The sequence below is a fragment of the Drosophila persimilis genome, unplaced genomic scaffold (assembly GCF_003286085.1).
Source record: "Drosophila persimilis strain 14011-0111.01,24,50 unplaced genomic scaffold, DperRS2 tig00000676-arrow-arrow-pilon, whole genome shotgun sequence".
Taxonomy (NCBI): Eukaryota; Metazoa; Arthropoda; class Insecta; order Diptera; family Drosophilidae; genus Drosophila; species Drosophila persimilis.
This window is the reverse complement of record NW_020825332.1, coordinates 1763671-1776681: the sequence shown is the minus strand read 5'-3', so window position 1 is coordinate 1776681 and position 13011 is coordinate 1763671. Positions and strand designations below refer to the sequence as shown.

General features: G+C 46.4%; 2 protein-coding genes across 2 annotated transcripts; one reads left to right on the top strand and one right to left on the bottom strand.

Moving 5' to 3' along the window:
• Positions 1-5427: 5427 nt before the first annotated feature.
• Positions 5428-5739, bottom strand: LOC6599662. The gene has a single exon (XM_002024758.1). The coding sequence runs from the start codon at positions 5737-5739 to the stop codon at positions 5428-5430; it is 312 nt and encodes a 103-aa protein (XP_002024794.1).
• A 2546-nt stretch (positions 5740-8285) lies between these two features.
• LOC6599663 lies at positions 8286-9219 on the top strand. Its single transcript, XM_002024759.2, has 3 exons — positions 8286-8353; positions 8438-8524; positions 8586-9219. The coding sequence occupies exons 1-3, from the start codon at positions 8322-8324 to the stop codon at positions 9217-9219; spliced, it is 753 nt and encodes a 250-aa protein (XP_002024795.2). The 5' UTR covers positions 8286-8321.
• The last annotated feature ends 3792 nt before the right edge of the window (positions 9220-13011 follow it).

Below are 13011 nucleotides of genomic sequence, written 5' to 3'. Positions count from 1 at the left end.
AATGGTTTCCATAACTATTATCTATCTATGTAAGAAAAATCATCGTGATTGGTCAACTATAACTCTAAGATTTCGATAAATATTCGTTACTTTTTCCTATATATTCCTCTTTCCGAAAACCCAGCGAGGGCACACCCAATAAACTTTGTAATTATTATCGCAAAATCAACTTTAGAAGCAACTTTCGCTTAAAGACCCGCGAGAATTAATTCACTCGATGGCGATAGCCTGAAAGGCTTCCCTGAGAGAGGGCACGCTCTCGCTCGCTGTTGACGGTGCCATCGAATGTCTGCACAATTCTTGCACAATCGAAGAAACATAAATTATCAGGCTACAAACAAAAAATTATAACAAAAACCAGAAGGGGGGTGGGGGAGAAAAAAAACAAATAAATATTTATGCCAAAAACCGAACGAACTGTGAAACAAAGAGCAATTGTCGCATGAAACAAAGTCTCACGTAACTGCCATAAATATGGCAGAGAGAGAGAGAGAGAGACAGCAAAGAGCGAGGTGAACATTGCGTATGAGTTATATTTTGTGCTCCCTCCACATCACACCACACAATCGAACTGTTTATCATTTGAGGGCGAAACAATGCAAATGCACGAGCAGGAAAGAGCGAGGTTAAGACTCCTGCTCACACATCAGACATCACACCCTCGCCATTCCAATACTTTGGCACTCCAGCAATCCGCACGCTCTCTCCCTTCGTTTGTTTGTGTGTTGTAATGCAATGCGCGCGAATAAGAGAGCGAGACAGCAACAAGCAGGAGCATCGGCAGCAGCAGCAGCAGCAGCAGCGGCAAACAACCGCAACAATAAATAAACTGTAACATATGCAAATGATGATGAGAAGCATTTCGATATAGTCGCTGGCTGTCTCTGCCGTTGTCGCTGCTTCTGTTTCTGCTTAAGCTCTTTAGCTCTGCCTCTGCCCTACCGCTGCCGCTGCGCCTGCCTCTGCCCTACCGCTGCTTCTGTGCCTGCCTCTGCCCGACCGCTGCTGCTGCGCCTGCCTCTGCCCTACCGGTGCCGCTGCGCCTGCCTCTGCCCTACCGCTGCTGCTGCGCCCAACCGCTGCTGCTGCATTTGCTCTCTCAGCTCTGCTCTGCTCTCCTCTCCTCTGCTTTAGCTCTGCTGTTGCTGTCCTCTGCTGCGTCGACTGCTGCTCTACCAATGTTGCTGAGTTTTGCTCTCCTCTGCTGCTGCGGCTGCTGCTCTGCCTCTGCCCAACATGCGATGCGGCTTCTGACTCTGCTGATGACTGCTGTCTTTGGGCGTCAAATGAATATGCAAAAGCGAACAGGTGATACACACCGATACATGCAAATGTATGTGTGTATGCATGGATGTGTAAAGGTGAAGTTGGAGTGCTACAAAGAATTGGTAAAAATCCTGGACGGTGGCTGTTGCCGACAGCAGATAACCCACAAAAGCCGCCACAGCAACAACAGAAGCATCGGGAAAGTGCAAGGAGTAAAGTACGTATAGTGGCACCTGCCTAAAAGAAACCTTTGGTGATTCTAGCAATTTTCAAAACTCGAATCTCCAACCAAGTGGAACTCAAACGCTAATCAATGGCACTTTTCAATCCCTATTGATGGTGCCTCTTACACAAATACCACTGTACACGCACACGCACACGCTCACGCACACGCACACGCACACGTAACTGTTACAATTTCAATCTCGTTGGGTTTATCGTGCCGCTGCTCACCTCCCCCCTCTCATCCGTCCAACACACAAACACGGCCGCAGCAGCAGCCATAAAACAAAAAGTGTGTGGGGCAGGGGTGGCAGGGGGCAAGGGGGAAGTTCAGGGAACGACAAACAGCAGCTACAAGCACGTCAACAACATGCGGCGACAACAGCGACGGCAACAGCTTCAACTGCAGCAAACGGCAGAGGCGGCAGGCAGCAGGCGGCAGCGGAAGGCGGCAGGCGGCAGGCGGCAAGTCAATTGTACAATTCCCAGGCAGCACCCACACACACACCGAAAGAGAGAGAGAGAGAGGGAGGAAAAGACACATGGAAAGCAAAACAAAAAAAAAAAAAGTTTTTTTTAATAAAATTAAATTTAATGCTGGCAAATGCTCGACGCCCGACTCTCGACATTCGTTCAGTTTCATTTTTGCAGCAAATTGCATTACAGACAACCAACCACCCACCCACCCATCCAGCCGACCCACCCAGAGGCCGAGGGAGCGAGGGAGAGACGCAGGCAGCAACAGCAACAAAAACCACAAATGCAAATGAGCCACAAATGCAATGCACATGCATAAAAAATGAAAACGGTTAAATTGCTCCCAGCAATGCACCGAAAGAGAGTCCAGGCAGAGCAGAGGGCAAAGACAGCAGAGGCCAGGCCAAGAATGGAGAGGATGGAGAATATGGGATTCTGTGTTCTCAATGAATACCCTTCAGTCTCCAGGCAGCCGCGCGAAGGGTATGCCAGGCTTCGGCCATGCCTGCCATTGTATCTTTTTGTTGCGGGGGCACCCCCAAAAGTATCCATAAGTTACGCTCGCTCCGAACGACATTTCTCGTTGTTGCGGTCCTCACGAAAAATATGATTAAATATTGTAAATGCCAAAAGTTATAAAAGGCGGCGCACAGGGGGCCTCCCCCCCCGCCCCGCCCCACTAGAAACATGCAGACAATTCCAATTCCAGTTTCAGTTCCAGTTCAGGCCACGTCAACGGGCAAGGCGGCAAGCGCTTACGCCCACAGCACAGCACAGCACAGCACGGAAAAGTGCAATGGCCACACCTTGCCACAGCCACAGCCACAGCCACACTAGGAGTCACAGGGGGGGCATCAGGTTGCAGCCGAGCAGCAACTAGAGAAGGATAATTGGCAACAGGCACAGGCACAGGCACACATCTCTGGTTCGATAGCCTTCTTTCCCTTTTCCCCATGAGGGATCAATAGAGCTTTTTCCACTAAGAACATTCCTTTGACAGCTCTGGTCCTGGCCACTTTCCGACGCCTGTTGCACCCACTATTATGATCTACTTTCTAAAAATAGCCCTACTTTTGGTTGGACAGCCAATCACTGATTCTGTCACCTGTTTTTCCCCGACTGGGGGCGGGCCGGGGGGGAGGTGGCTAAAAAGAGTGTGCATATTTTAATTATAACAAGTTTCGCGCTATGGAAATTCAAGGGTGGCGGGGCGGGGGGGGCTGGAGATACAAAGATCCGAACGAACGAGTCATACCAAATATAAGCAACGACGAAAGACAAGGCTTAAAAAAAAAAAAGTAATTGTGGCTAAATGTCAAAAGCGACAATTGTTGCTATAGTTGTGGTCGGTCGTGTTATGGCCGGGCAAAGTGAACGGTACAAGCTGAACACAGGCCCCAACAGCCAGTAGATGGAGGAGGAGGAGTCTGGGTCTTAGTGGGTTGCAGGCACAGCCACGGACTGACCACAAGATGGTGTGTGTCATGGGTATCCGAGCAGGTCTAAGCATGCTAATTATGCGTTAATAAGCACTCGCACTCGTATCTAACGGGGCGTACTCCATGGGGGATTGACTGTGCTGCTGTGGTGCCGTGGTGCTGTATCTGAGATAATTTCTCGGCTACAATTTGCCCCATTCTTAGTCGTTGACGTCGTCTCGTGTCACCTCGAGACTGGCGACGCCAAGAATTATTGCGAAATTCTGTGGGGTGGGCAGGGGGACAGTGGGGGGGGACTGCCTCGGGTTCTCTTTTTGGCTTTAATTATGAACAATCAGACAGACAGTGTTCTTCGGAGCTCTTTTTGTTGCTCCTTTTTGTGCATGTCAATCAAAAGAGCTCAAAGTCGTGATTTGATGATTTTCCTATGCGCCACATTTGTGTTGTAGTAGGCTTTTGTTGTAGTCTTTTGTTGTTGCTGTGGGTCAGGCCACACACAAAAACCATTTGTCAAGTAGAACAGTAACCTCAGGTCCGTCCGTCTGTCCGCCTGTCCGTCTGTCCGTCCGTCTGTCCGTCCGTCTGTCTGCTGTCTGCTGTCTACGGCTCTAAGCCTGCCTGTCCTTCAAAGCACGGCACGGCGGCAAAAACAATGAATTATTGAAGCCAAAAGATTGAGATTCGACGAGAGAAACAACGACGAATTCCAATCAAAATATCAAGAGTGAGTGAGAGGGGGGCGGCTTTTCCAGGGGTTAAACAAGTTTAAGAGTTTGGATCTTGTATTTTTGGGGGATTTATTGATTTAGAAAATATTGAGAATGTTTGGTTGGAATAGTTTTAAGGGCGGAAAAGCCAGGTGTTCAAACAGCCAAATGACAAATTTCAATGCTGGCCATAATAATGATCCGATTGGAACCGGATTCAGCAAATAGATCAAATAGATAGCTCAGATCTTGCTTTATCCTTCTGAATTTTCGGCTTCCTGATGAAAACTATTCAGTGTTTATAAATAATAAGAACTCTCATTAAATGGAACAAACGATACGATTACCGGATAAACCCAGCCCCATAAAGCATTTCCCTTTTGTTGTGGGGCTTCATATATGGGGGGCATATGCACATGATATATGGAAGTACATATGTAAGACTGAAACATGAATGATCGTTGGGGCAATTATTTCGACAGCTGGCGCCAAACGACATCCAAAGTGTATCTACGGATATAGGTGGGTGGGTTGGGGCTGGGGGGCTTGGGGGGTCGGCTGTGTTTTATTACAACCTTCTTGGAGTCACATAAATCGAACAGTGTCACGAAATAAATTTCAGACCCAGATCCAGAGCCAGAGCCCCCCTCGAACGGTTTTCAAGCTGTTGGCTGGCTGATTTTTATTTATTTCGTTAGAGTTTTTAGCCAAAGTTGCTAACTTTTTTTTTTCGCTCCCCCGCACAGAGCCACACCACCCCTCGCCGCCTCCTCCGTCTGAGCAGAGCCGAGCTTTTGGATCTGGCCTGGTCTTTGGTTTCTTGGCTCTTTCGACTGGCTTTTTGGCTAATTTATGCAGCGAACCAGTTTCGTTTGGCTTTCAGTGTCAGAGGGAAGCAGTGGCAACAGCAACAAAATGTATACAACAAATTAAATTTTTATTAAAACATTGGCATTTTGAGTAGCGCTTTTTGTCGTTGTTGTTGTTGCCTTTTGTTAATTGCATTTGCAATTTCTAATTAAGTTGGTGGCCGAAAAAGCCAAACACACAACTGGTTAACGTCCCCGTCCGGGTAGAGGTTCAGAGGTCTCTACGATCGGGTAACCCTCTCCATAGAGCGCTCGGTGTGCCGTTAGCCAATGCAAAAACCGACAAGCTCTGGTCTGAATCAGCTACCAGTTTTTGTTTTCGAACAAGTTTCCAAGGCGATTTCAATGCAAAAATAAAACTTATCAAATATATCTTTATTTACACACACACACACATACATACATATATACAATAAATCAATCGAGTGGATGGAATGGCTTCTATTTCTAATGCTGCCCCGCGGACTGTGGACTGTGCTGCTGCTGCTGCTGCTGCTGTCTCTGCCGCTTGGCCTCTTTGCTCATTTTGGAGACATTGTGGCGAAGTTTCCGCTTGAACAGCAGCTCTCGATTGACCGCCTTGAGGTCATCCATGCTGCAGGTCTTCAGATTGCGGACCGTCTTCGAGATGAGCTCGTCGGTGATCTCGATCTTGGTGCGGGACAGCCTCAGCTGGCGGGCATTGCGACGCGCCAGCTCGGCCCGATACAGGAACAGATGATAGGTGACGGTGGGCCTGTACAGTCTGTCGTGGTCCATTGCGTTCTGGCCGAGTTTGCTGCTAGCTCAAAGTCAAGTGAAAGTGGGGTAACCGCTCGCCTGGGCTGCGCTGCGCCGACTGATGGCCGTGTGGCAGGGGACACGGACTTATATCTGGGGCAGGGCTACCTGTTATCAAGGGAAGGGGCTGCGGTTGCTACCTGTGGCACTGTCACTCTCTCTCCCTCTCTGTCAATATTTGTGCAAAAATATTTCATGTCCTAATCCTCCGGCCTAATCCCCCATATTGGATGTTTAAAGGCTTAACCTTTGGTTTACCATACCATTATTATGCATTAGTTACGGAGACCCAAAGATTTCGCCTCTGTGGCAGGAACGTGCATGTCGGTGGGAAAGTTCTGGAACCGCATTTCGATGGAAGTAAACGATGAACATCTTCAGAACCAATAGAAAGCCCCAAACATGGGACCCACACATTTGCATCCCACATAAGAACGAAGGAGAAAACCTTTCCCTAACAACCGTGCGACTATTCCAGAGAATTCTCTCGTGTTCTAGGGGGCATACATCGCCTCTGCTCATCCAGCAGCACCTGAGTGACATCTCCATCCACGTAAAGTACGTACTGTGCTGTTGCATGTTTCCATGGGAACCGAAGAGATGGAGAGATACAGAGAGAGAGAGAGATAAATATGTATGACATATCTTCCATGGTAGCTGCATCATTAGCATAAACGCAGAGGGTAGTGGCAAGACAGTGGGAGGATAGAGGATAGAGGACAGAGAGCCAGAGAGCCAGCCACTTCCAGGTAATTCATTAAAAATATGTGTCATAATGAAATACACATATGGAAGGGAGAGTTCTCGCGGGGCCAGGTCACCGAGTGTCGCATAATCCTTTTATAATTACACTTAGTAGCTGCAAATGTAGCGAAAACAAAAGGATCTCGAAGCCGGATTAAGAGCCTTTGGGAAAGACCACACGCCGGGATTAAGCGAATGCGGTGCATCACCGTTTTATGGCGCTCCTCAAGGGTCTGCGGCTGAGCCTATTACAAGCTGAAGAGTCTCCTCGAGTGCCCGCTGGGTCAGGTAGCTAAGGTCAAAGCCGTGGCCCAGAGGCTACCGGCCATGCGGGCTGTTAGCCATTTGCTGGTTTTGACAGCTCGTCGACAGCTTCCAATTCAACGCGCTCAATGAACAGAAGAGAGATGTGGTCATTGGAATCTGGAAAATGGAAATGGAGCTGCGGCTGCGGCTGCAACTGGGATTGGGATTGTGGTGGGGGGGGCCAAGAGGCCTTTGGGCCTTGTTCCGCGGCAGACAGCTTTAATGATGGCATCAGCAGCATCGTGGCATCGGGGCATCGGGGCAGGCCTTGCATTTAGCACCGAAACAGAGCATTGAATCATCCGAAGAATTACCATAAACGAGAGACACCGAATGAAACTTTCACTGGTCATTGTTATTATTGCTATCAACATTATGGTTAGCATTATTATTATTGCCACTTATTATCATTCTTTTTGTGCAGCAGCAGCAGCCGCAGCAGCAGCCAGGCAAAAGATTCATAAATTATCTTTTACTTAAAACCCTCCCGCTTTTCACTTTCCGTTTGGCCCACAAATGTATATATATTTAGGCCATAATTAAGTAGAAATTAACTCGAATCGGTACCGGTCCCGGTCCCGGTCCCGGCCCCGGCCGCGTGTCAATTACATTAAGTGAAATTACAATTACATGAAAAGCATTTTTAAAACCCACTTCTAACCCACATTAAAATGGGGGGTTTTTCTTTTCTGTGGGGCGGGCGGGGGGTTGGTCACAAGGTCACAATTTGTGAGTCGGGGTCCGGCCCAGACATTCGTTTCATAAATAAATATTTAACACGCAGTCGGAGAGTCCTTCTGGGTTTACATATTTATCACTTGAAGGAAATTCATTACGGAAAAGTGGTTTTCAAACGGAATTTATTTGCACAATTTTGTGGCAAAAACTGTGGCAGGTTTAAGGGGAAATATACTAGAAATACCAATGGCCTAAAAATTCACAAAAATTTTAGGCTGGAAGGAAGAGAGAAGGACCCTGTCTGGCTGGCTGTTTGAACACCTTTCAACACTATTGAGTCGCACAGCAAACAGCTTTTGAGTGCCACCTAAACTTCTTTTTTTCGTAAATAAAAATCATGTAATTAATGTGTTTTAATGAAGAAATATTACATCAGATCATATATGTATGTATGTATTATACACCAGATTTACATATTTATGGAGTACTGCCAAATTTGTAGGCACCACTTAGGAATCTTTGTTTCAATTGTCAAATGTATTTTTCCCTTTACGGGCATTAACATCAATCGATTTTGTGAAAGATTATAGAGAAAAAATTCGTTTTTTATTTTCCAACATCTGCGTATAAGGAAATCGGTTATAATAGTTATTTAAAAACGGCCAAAAATTCATTGATAAATTTCGTATGTCCATGCGGTGTTTGGTGGCTAGTTAATCTGTGCGATAGAAAATTTCCGTTTGGCCACTTAGTCGCCGTTTAAGCCAAGTCTTAAGTCTAGTGGGCTTAGCCGGTACCCTTGCAACATAGTGAGGCGAAAGGTCAAGCCATAAATGCTGGAAGAGGGAGACAAGGAAACATTGAGGTAAGGCAACATTCGCCAGAAACGTCAAACATTTGATAACTTTATTATGGATCCGGATCAACAACTGGCAACAAAAACCGACAGAGAGAACGAGGGGGGTTTTACCCGTGCGAACAGAATTCAGGTAGTCATGCAGGTCGGCAGGTCAAAGGACATGTGCCAGGACAACAGGTAGGCTAAGCGCCCCAGATATAAATAATCCTGGTAAAGTACAACAGGACATCATTCACAGCTCAAACTGCCTAGCAGACACAGCACCAGAAGCCGAGGCAGAACCAGCCCAAGTCACAGCCACAGCCACAGCAGCACCAGACGAAGAGGCAGAACCAGAGCCAGAACCAGAAGCAGAACCAGTACCAAATCCACGTCGTCGTCGCGCTCTGATCCGTAGCGCGGATCCCCACAGGCTCAATCAATTTAAACAGAAACTCCTTGAAATGGAGAGCCAACAGCAGCAGCGCAACAATCGTCGTGGCGCCCGTCCCAGTGTGGGATATCTGCTGTTCCAGTACCAGAGCGAGCTGACCCGCCGCCATGCGGAGCCCACGCGGCTCTCCCGCACCAAGATCCACATCATTGATGGCCTGGTGTCCCACACCATACGACACCTGAAGAACTGCAGCGTGGAGGAGCTGCAGGCCTGCAAGCGGGAGCTGGTCTACAAGGAGCAGCTCCGGGATCAGCTCAAGTGGAGCATGAAGAGGCGCCGCATGGCCACCACCAGAAGCAGCAGCGGCAGCAGGGCCAGCAGGGACAGCTCCCCAGCTCCGATGGCAAAGTCCCCAAGGACACCGCCCAAGCCGCGTCCCCAAGGCGAGGACCAGACCTCAAAGGTGTCCCTCTTTGGACCCGAGATCTTTGTCTAGAGATCTTTTTGGAGTTCCTTATTTTTTTTTTTTTTAGTACTTAAGTTTCCTTAGTTCAATTAATGATTGACCTTAATTGTTGACGATTAAAAATCAAAGAAAATGATGTTGAATAAAACCACAAAAAACAAACAAAAACAAAATCACAAAAAAAAAGATACTCTTTCAATAACTCTTTTGGCAATTACACAAAAATGTCAATTGTCGGTTGGTTTGTTGTAGGAGTGGAAATTCCTGTTCTGTAAGCCTGTTTTTTTTTTGGCCAGGGCTAAAATTTGTGCCGAACCGCGATTCGGATGGCTAGCAAAATGCCACAGTCGCCCCGAAAGAGTCAAGAGTTCCCACGAAGTTGGCTGGCTTGAAAATTGGCCAGCACCAGGGCTCCCTCCACTCTCCACTCTCCTGCCGATCTCTGATAGATGCGTCCAAGGCAGAGAGAGACAGCCAAGAATGCGGTTTAAAGTTCAATCGTGCAGCAAGTGCTATTTAAGATCGATAGATCATAGAGATCTATTCACAAAAAACAGAAGAAAAAAAAAACGTGATGATATTCTCCCTAGGAGATGATCTAACAAAAAGCTTTCTTCTCGCTTCAACCGTTATGCAAATCGTCATCAGTGCCTCAGAGAAATGCCTACTAATGAATATATTAACGAATATCAAGTTCAGAATCAGTTCGGTTCTGACGGTTTCCACAATTTGGCTCATTAGCAGGTTGTTTCGTGCCGTGGTTTTGTGTCCCCCCCCAAGGTTCATTCTTTATGGCTTCTTCTTTTTTTTTTTGGAGGTCTTTCGTCTTTGTTAGAAATGCATTGGTTTGGTTTTTTATTTTTTTATTTTATTTTTACCTTTTCTTAAGCTTTGAAATATTCCACTTGCTGTACAAATTTGTTGCTTTCTATTTGCATATTTGTTGTACAATAAATTATGAGCACAATGTTAACAGATGGAACAAATAGAAGACGCTGCTGGCAGAAGATTTTCTTCTTTTCTTCAAACACTATTTTTTTTTTTTGTTGTATTTCTTTTTTCGGCCATACACTTTTGAGTAAAATTTCTGATTTCTGCTTTCTTTTGGTGCAGCTGTAACTATAACTTGTTCAAAAAAAAAAACACGTTTTTTTGCGCCCAGTAATTACTGTAAAAGGCTATTTTTAAGGCTCCGAAAACCGTACCGTACGGAGCTATGCAATCCACAGTGCAATGCAATGCGGCGTCAATTTGGATTCGGAGTTCGGAAAACACAGCGAAATGGAACGAAAAAAAAAAATAAACTGAAATGCAAATGGTAACACGCACACACGGATCCACACGCTTGAAGGTGGGTGGGGCGAGGGGGAAGCGAGAGCTACCGGGACCGGGAGATACTGCAACTGCGGCTGCGGCCTGGGAAAACGTTCATTCTTCGGCAAAGAAGAAGACGCTTGGCTGCTCTCTTTCTGGCTACAACTCTATTCTGCACGAACGACGCGAACGATCGCGCCCGACGAATGAAAGACGAATGAATGGTGGCTGCAAGTTTCGGCGTCGGCTCTGAGCCGCGCTTCGGCAGCAGCTTCAAGTTCGAAAAGCTTGGTGTTCGAAAATCGAGCAGCTGCAGGAGAGCGGCCACAACGGCGAGAGAGGCGCTAGAGCGAGAGCGAGAGCGAGGGAGAGCGCGCGCAAGAGAGTAATGATTGCAAGTTTGTTGCTTTTAGGTCTTTCGTTTTGCTGTTGGGCTTAGAATTTGGTGGGCATTGATTTATTGTCTAACAATAACTGTGTTTTTGCATTGTGCGTTGACTTTGTCCGCGACAGAGCGAGAAAGATGATCTTTTCGGACACCAGACGCGATCGGATGACACACATCTTCTAGAAACTTGCGTTTACTCGAGGTCTCAGTCTTATTTAAATTCCCTTATCTGTTAATTGGTAATCTCTTTTGGATCTTTACCCGCTCTCTGATCTGCATTAACTTTCGCTGCCGCTCTCGCTGGCTCAAGAAGACTTTTACTCTCAAGCTTGGAGCAATTACGAATGCCGCTCTCACTGAATCGCCAAGCTCTGTCTCTCGCTCTGGCTCTAGCTTTAGATCTGTCTGCAGCTCCCGCTCTGACTCCCTCTAGCTCTATTTCTTTTGCTTTTGCTCTTGCTCTGCTCTGGTCTGCTTTGGTTTCGTTTCTCTGTTTCTGTTTCGTTTGCTCTTGCTCTGTTTACTCCACAAATTACCGCACATAATGCTTGTTCACTCACTCTCAGGGCGCTGGATGGGCCAGGTTTCAGGTTTTGTTTTTTTTTTAGTCTATCCCAACTTCGAATGACTTCTTAACGGTTCGCCACTTAATGCCTCGTTTTTGTTGTTGTTTCGTGTAGTTACCTTTTTTGTCGTTCGCTTCGGCTCTCACAGAGGGCCATCACATCAGCCACCCTCCCCCCCGGCAACCCCCTTGAAATTGCAGCTGTTATTGTCATTTTGCTTTTAGCCAGAAGCTTCACCTCAGCGCTCGAGTTCGAGAGCTGGGGTTCGGGTTCGGCTGAGCGTAAATTTTCTGCGGTTTTCATGCGATTCTTTGTGGCTCTCTCTCTTGCTCGCTTTTATACTCTGTCTCGCCATCCCTTCCTTCTTCGGGCTTTGCTCCTTTTGGCTGTCTTCCTTGCCGAACCTTCCCCTTTTGGGCTGTCTTCCGTTCCGTTCCTTCCCCTTCCCCCTCCCCTTTCCCCTCGTAGCTTTTCTTCTTTGCTATCTTCATTGTCATCGACTTGGTCGTTCTCCTTATTGTTATCGTTGTTGCTTTTAACTTTTTGCGTTTTTCTTTCGGCTAGTTTTCCGATGCCGCTCTTCCACGCTTGTAGGGCCTCGCTCTGCTCAGCTACTGCCTCCAAGGTGTGATAATAAAAGGTGAGGCATTCCAAAAAACACGCACGATAGCATGAAGCGTATTTTTCCTGTGTTTTTGCTCCCATTTTTCTCTCTTTCTCTCTCGTTGTTTCTTCCCAATAGGCCACCATCTGACAGTGCCCCACCTTGTCGGAAACACACACCTTGGTTTTCCATGCCTTTCACGCTTGTAGGGCCTCCCTCCTTATTCTGCTGATGCCTCCTTTCTGATGCTGCCTCTACTTTACGCTGCTGATGCCACAATTCTGCTACACCCCCCCGCCCTGGTGCTGCTGCTGCTTCAAACCGCAAACAGAGACCGCACCGCAGCAGTCGGCAGCCGATATGATCTGATTTATTGTAGTTTTCCGACTTGTTGTTGCTACTGCTATTGCTATTGTTGTCGTCGTCGTCTGTTAAAATATTTATTTACAATTTTCACAATTGGCATTTCAGTTCAGCGAGCTTGTCTCTCTGATTGTTTGATTGCATTGTTGTTGCTGCTGTCTCTGTTGCTGCAGCAGCAGTAGCAGCTCTCGACTGTTTGGCCCACTTTTACTTATGCACATAAATAATTAGGCGACTGTTTATGTTGCCCCGCCGACTGTCTGATAACAGCATTTGCATCGTTAGCCAAGTTTGTCAAAGGTTCAGTGTGCCGCCCCCAAATCTGCCTACCGTCTTATGGAAGAAGCTTCTCTTTCTACAAACAGAGAAAAAATCCTCTGAAATTTTTATTTTTTCACTGAGATTTAAATATGTACATATGTATGCCTTTAATTTGCAGATATTCAAATTAAAAGTAGTTAATAGGAAAATATTTATTTTAAATATATTTAATACATATTTAATTATTATTTTTTATTAATATAATATAAATAGATTTATATTAAAATCATATTAAATTCCTTTTAATTTTCAGTATTTTTGTATTA

Bases quoted from the DNA above. Each gene is read 5' to 3' on its own strand.
- LOC6599662 (XM_002024758.1), bottom strand. From the start codon at position 5,739: ATGGACCACGACAGACTGTACAGGCCCACCGTCACCTATCATCTGTTC.
- LOC6599663 (XM_002024759.2), top strand. From the start codon at position 8,322: ATGCTGGAAGAGGGAGACAAGGAAACATTGAG. The intron at 8,354-8,437 runs GTAAGGCAACAT...AAAAACCGACAG, and splicing joins GGAGACAAGGAAACATTGAG to AGAGAACGAGGGGGGTTTTA. The intron at 8,525-8,585 runs GTAGGCTAAGCG...CATCATTCACAG, and splicing joins GACATGTGCCAGGACAACAG to CTCAAACTGCCTAGCAGACA.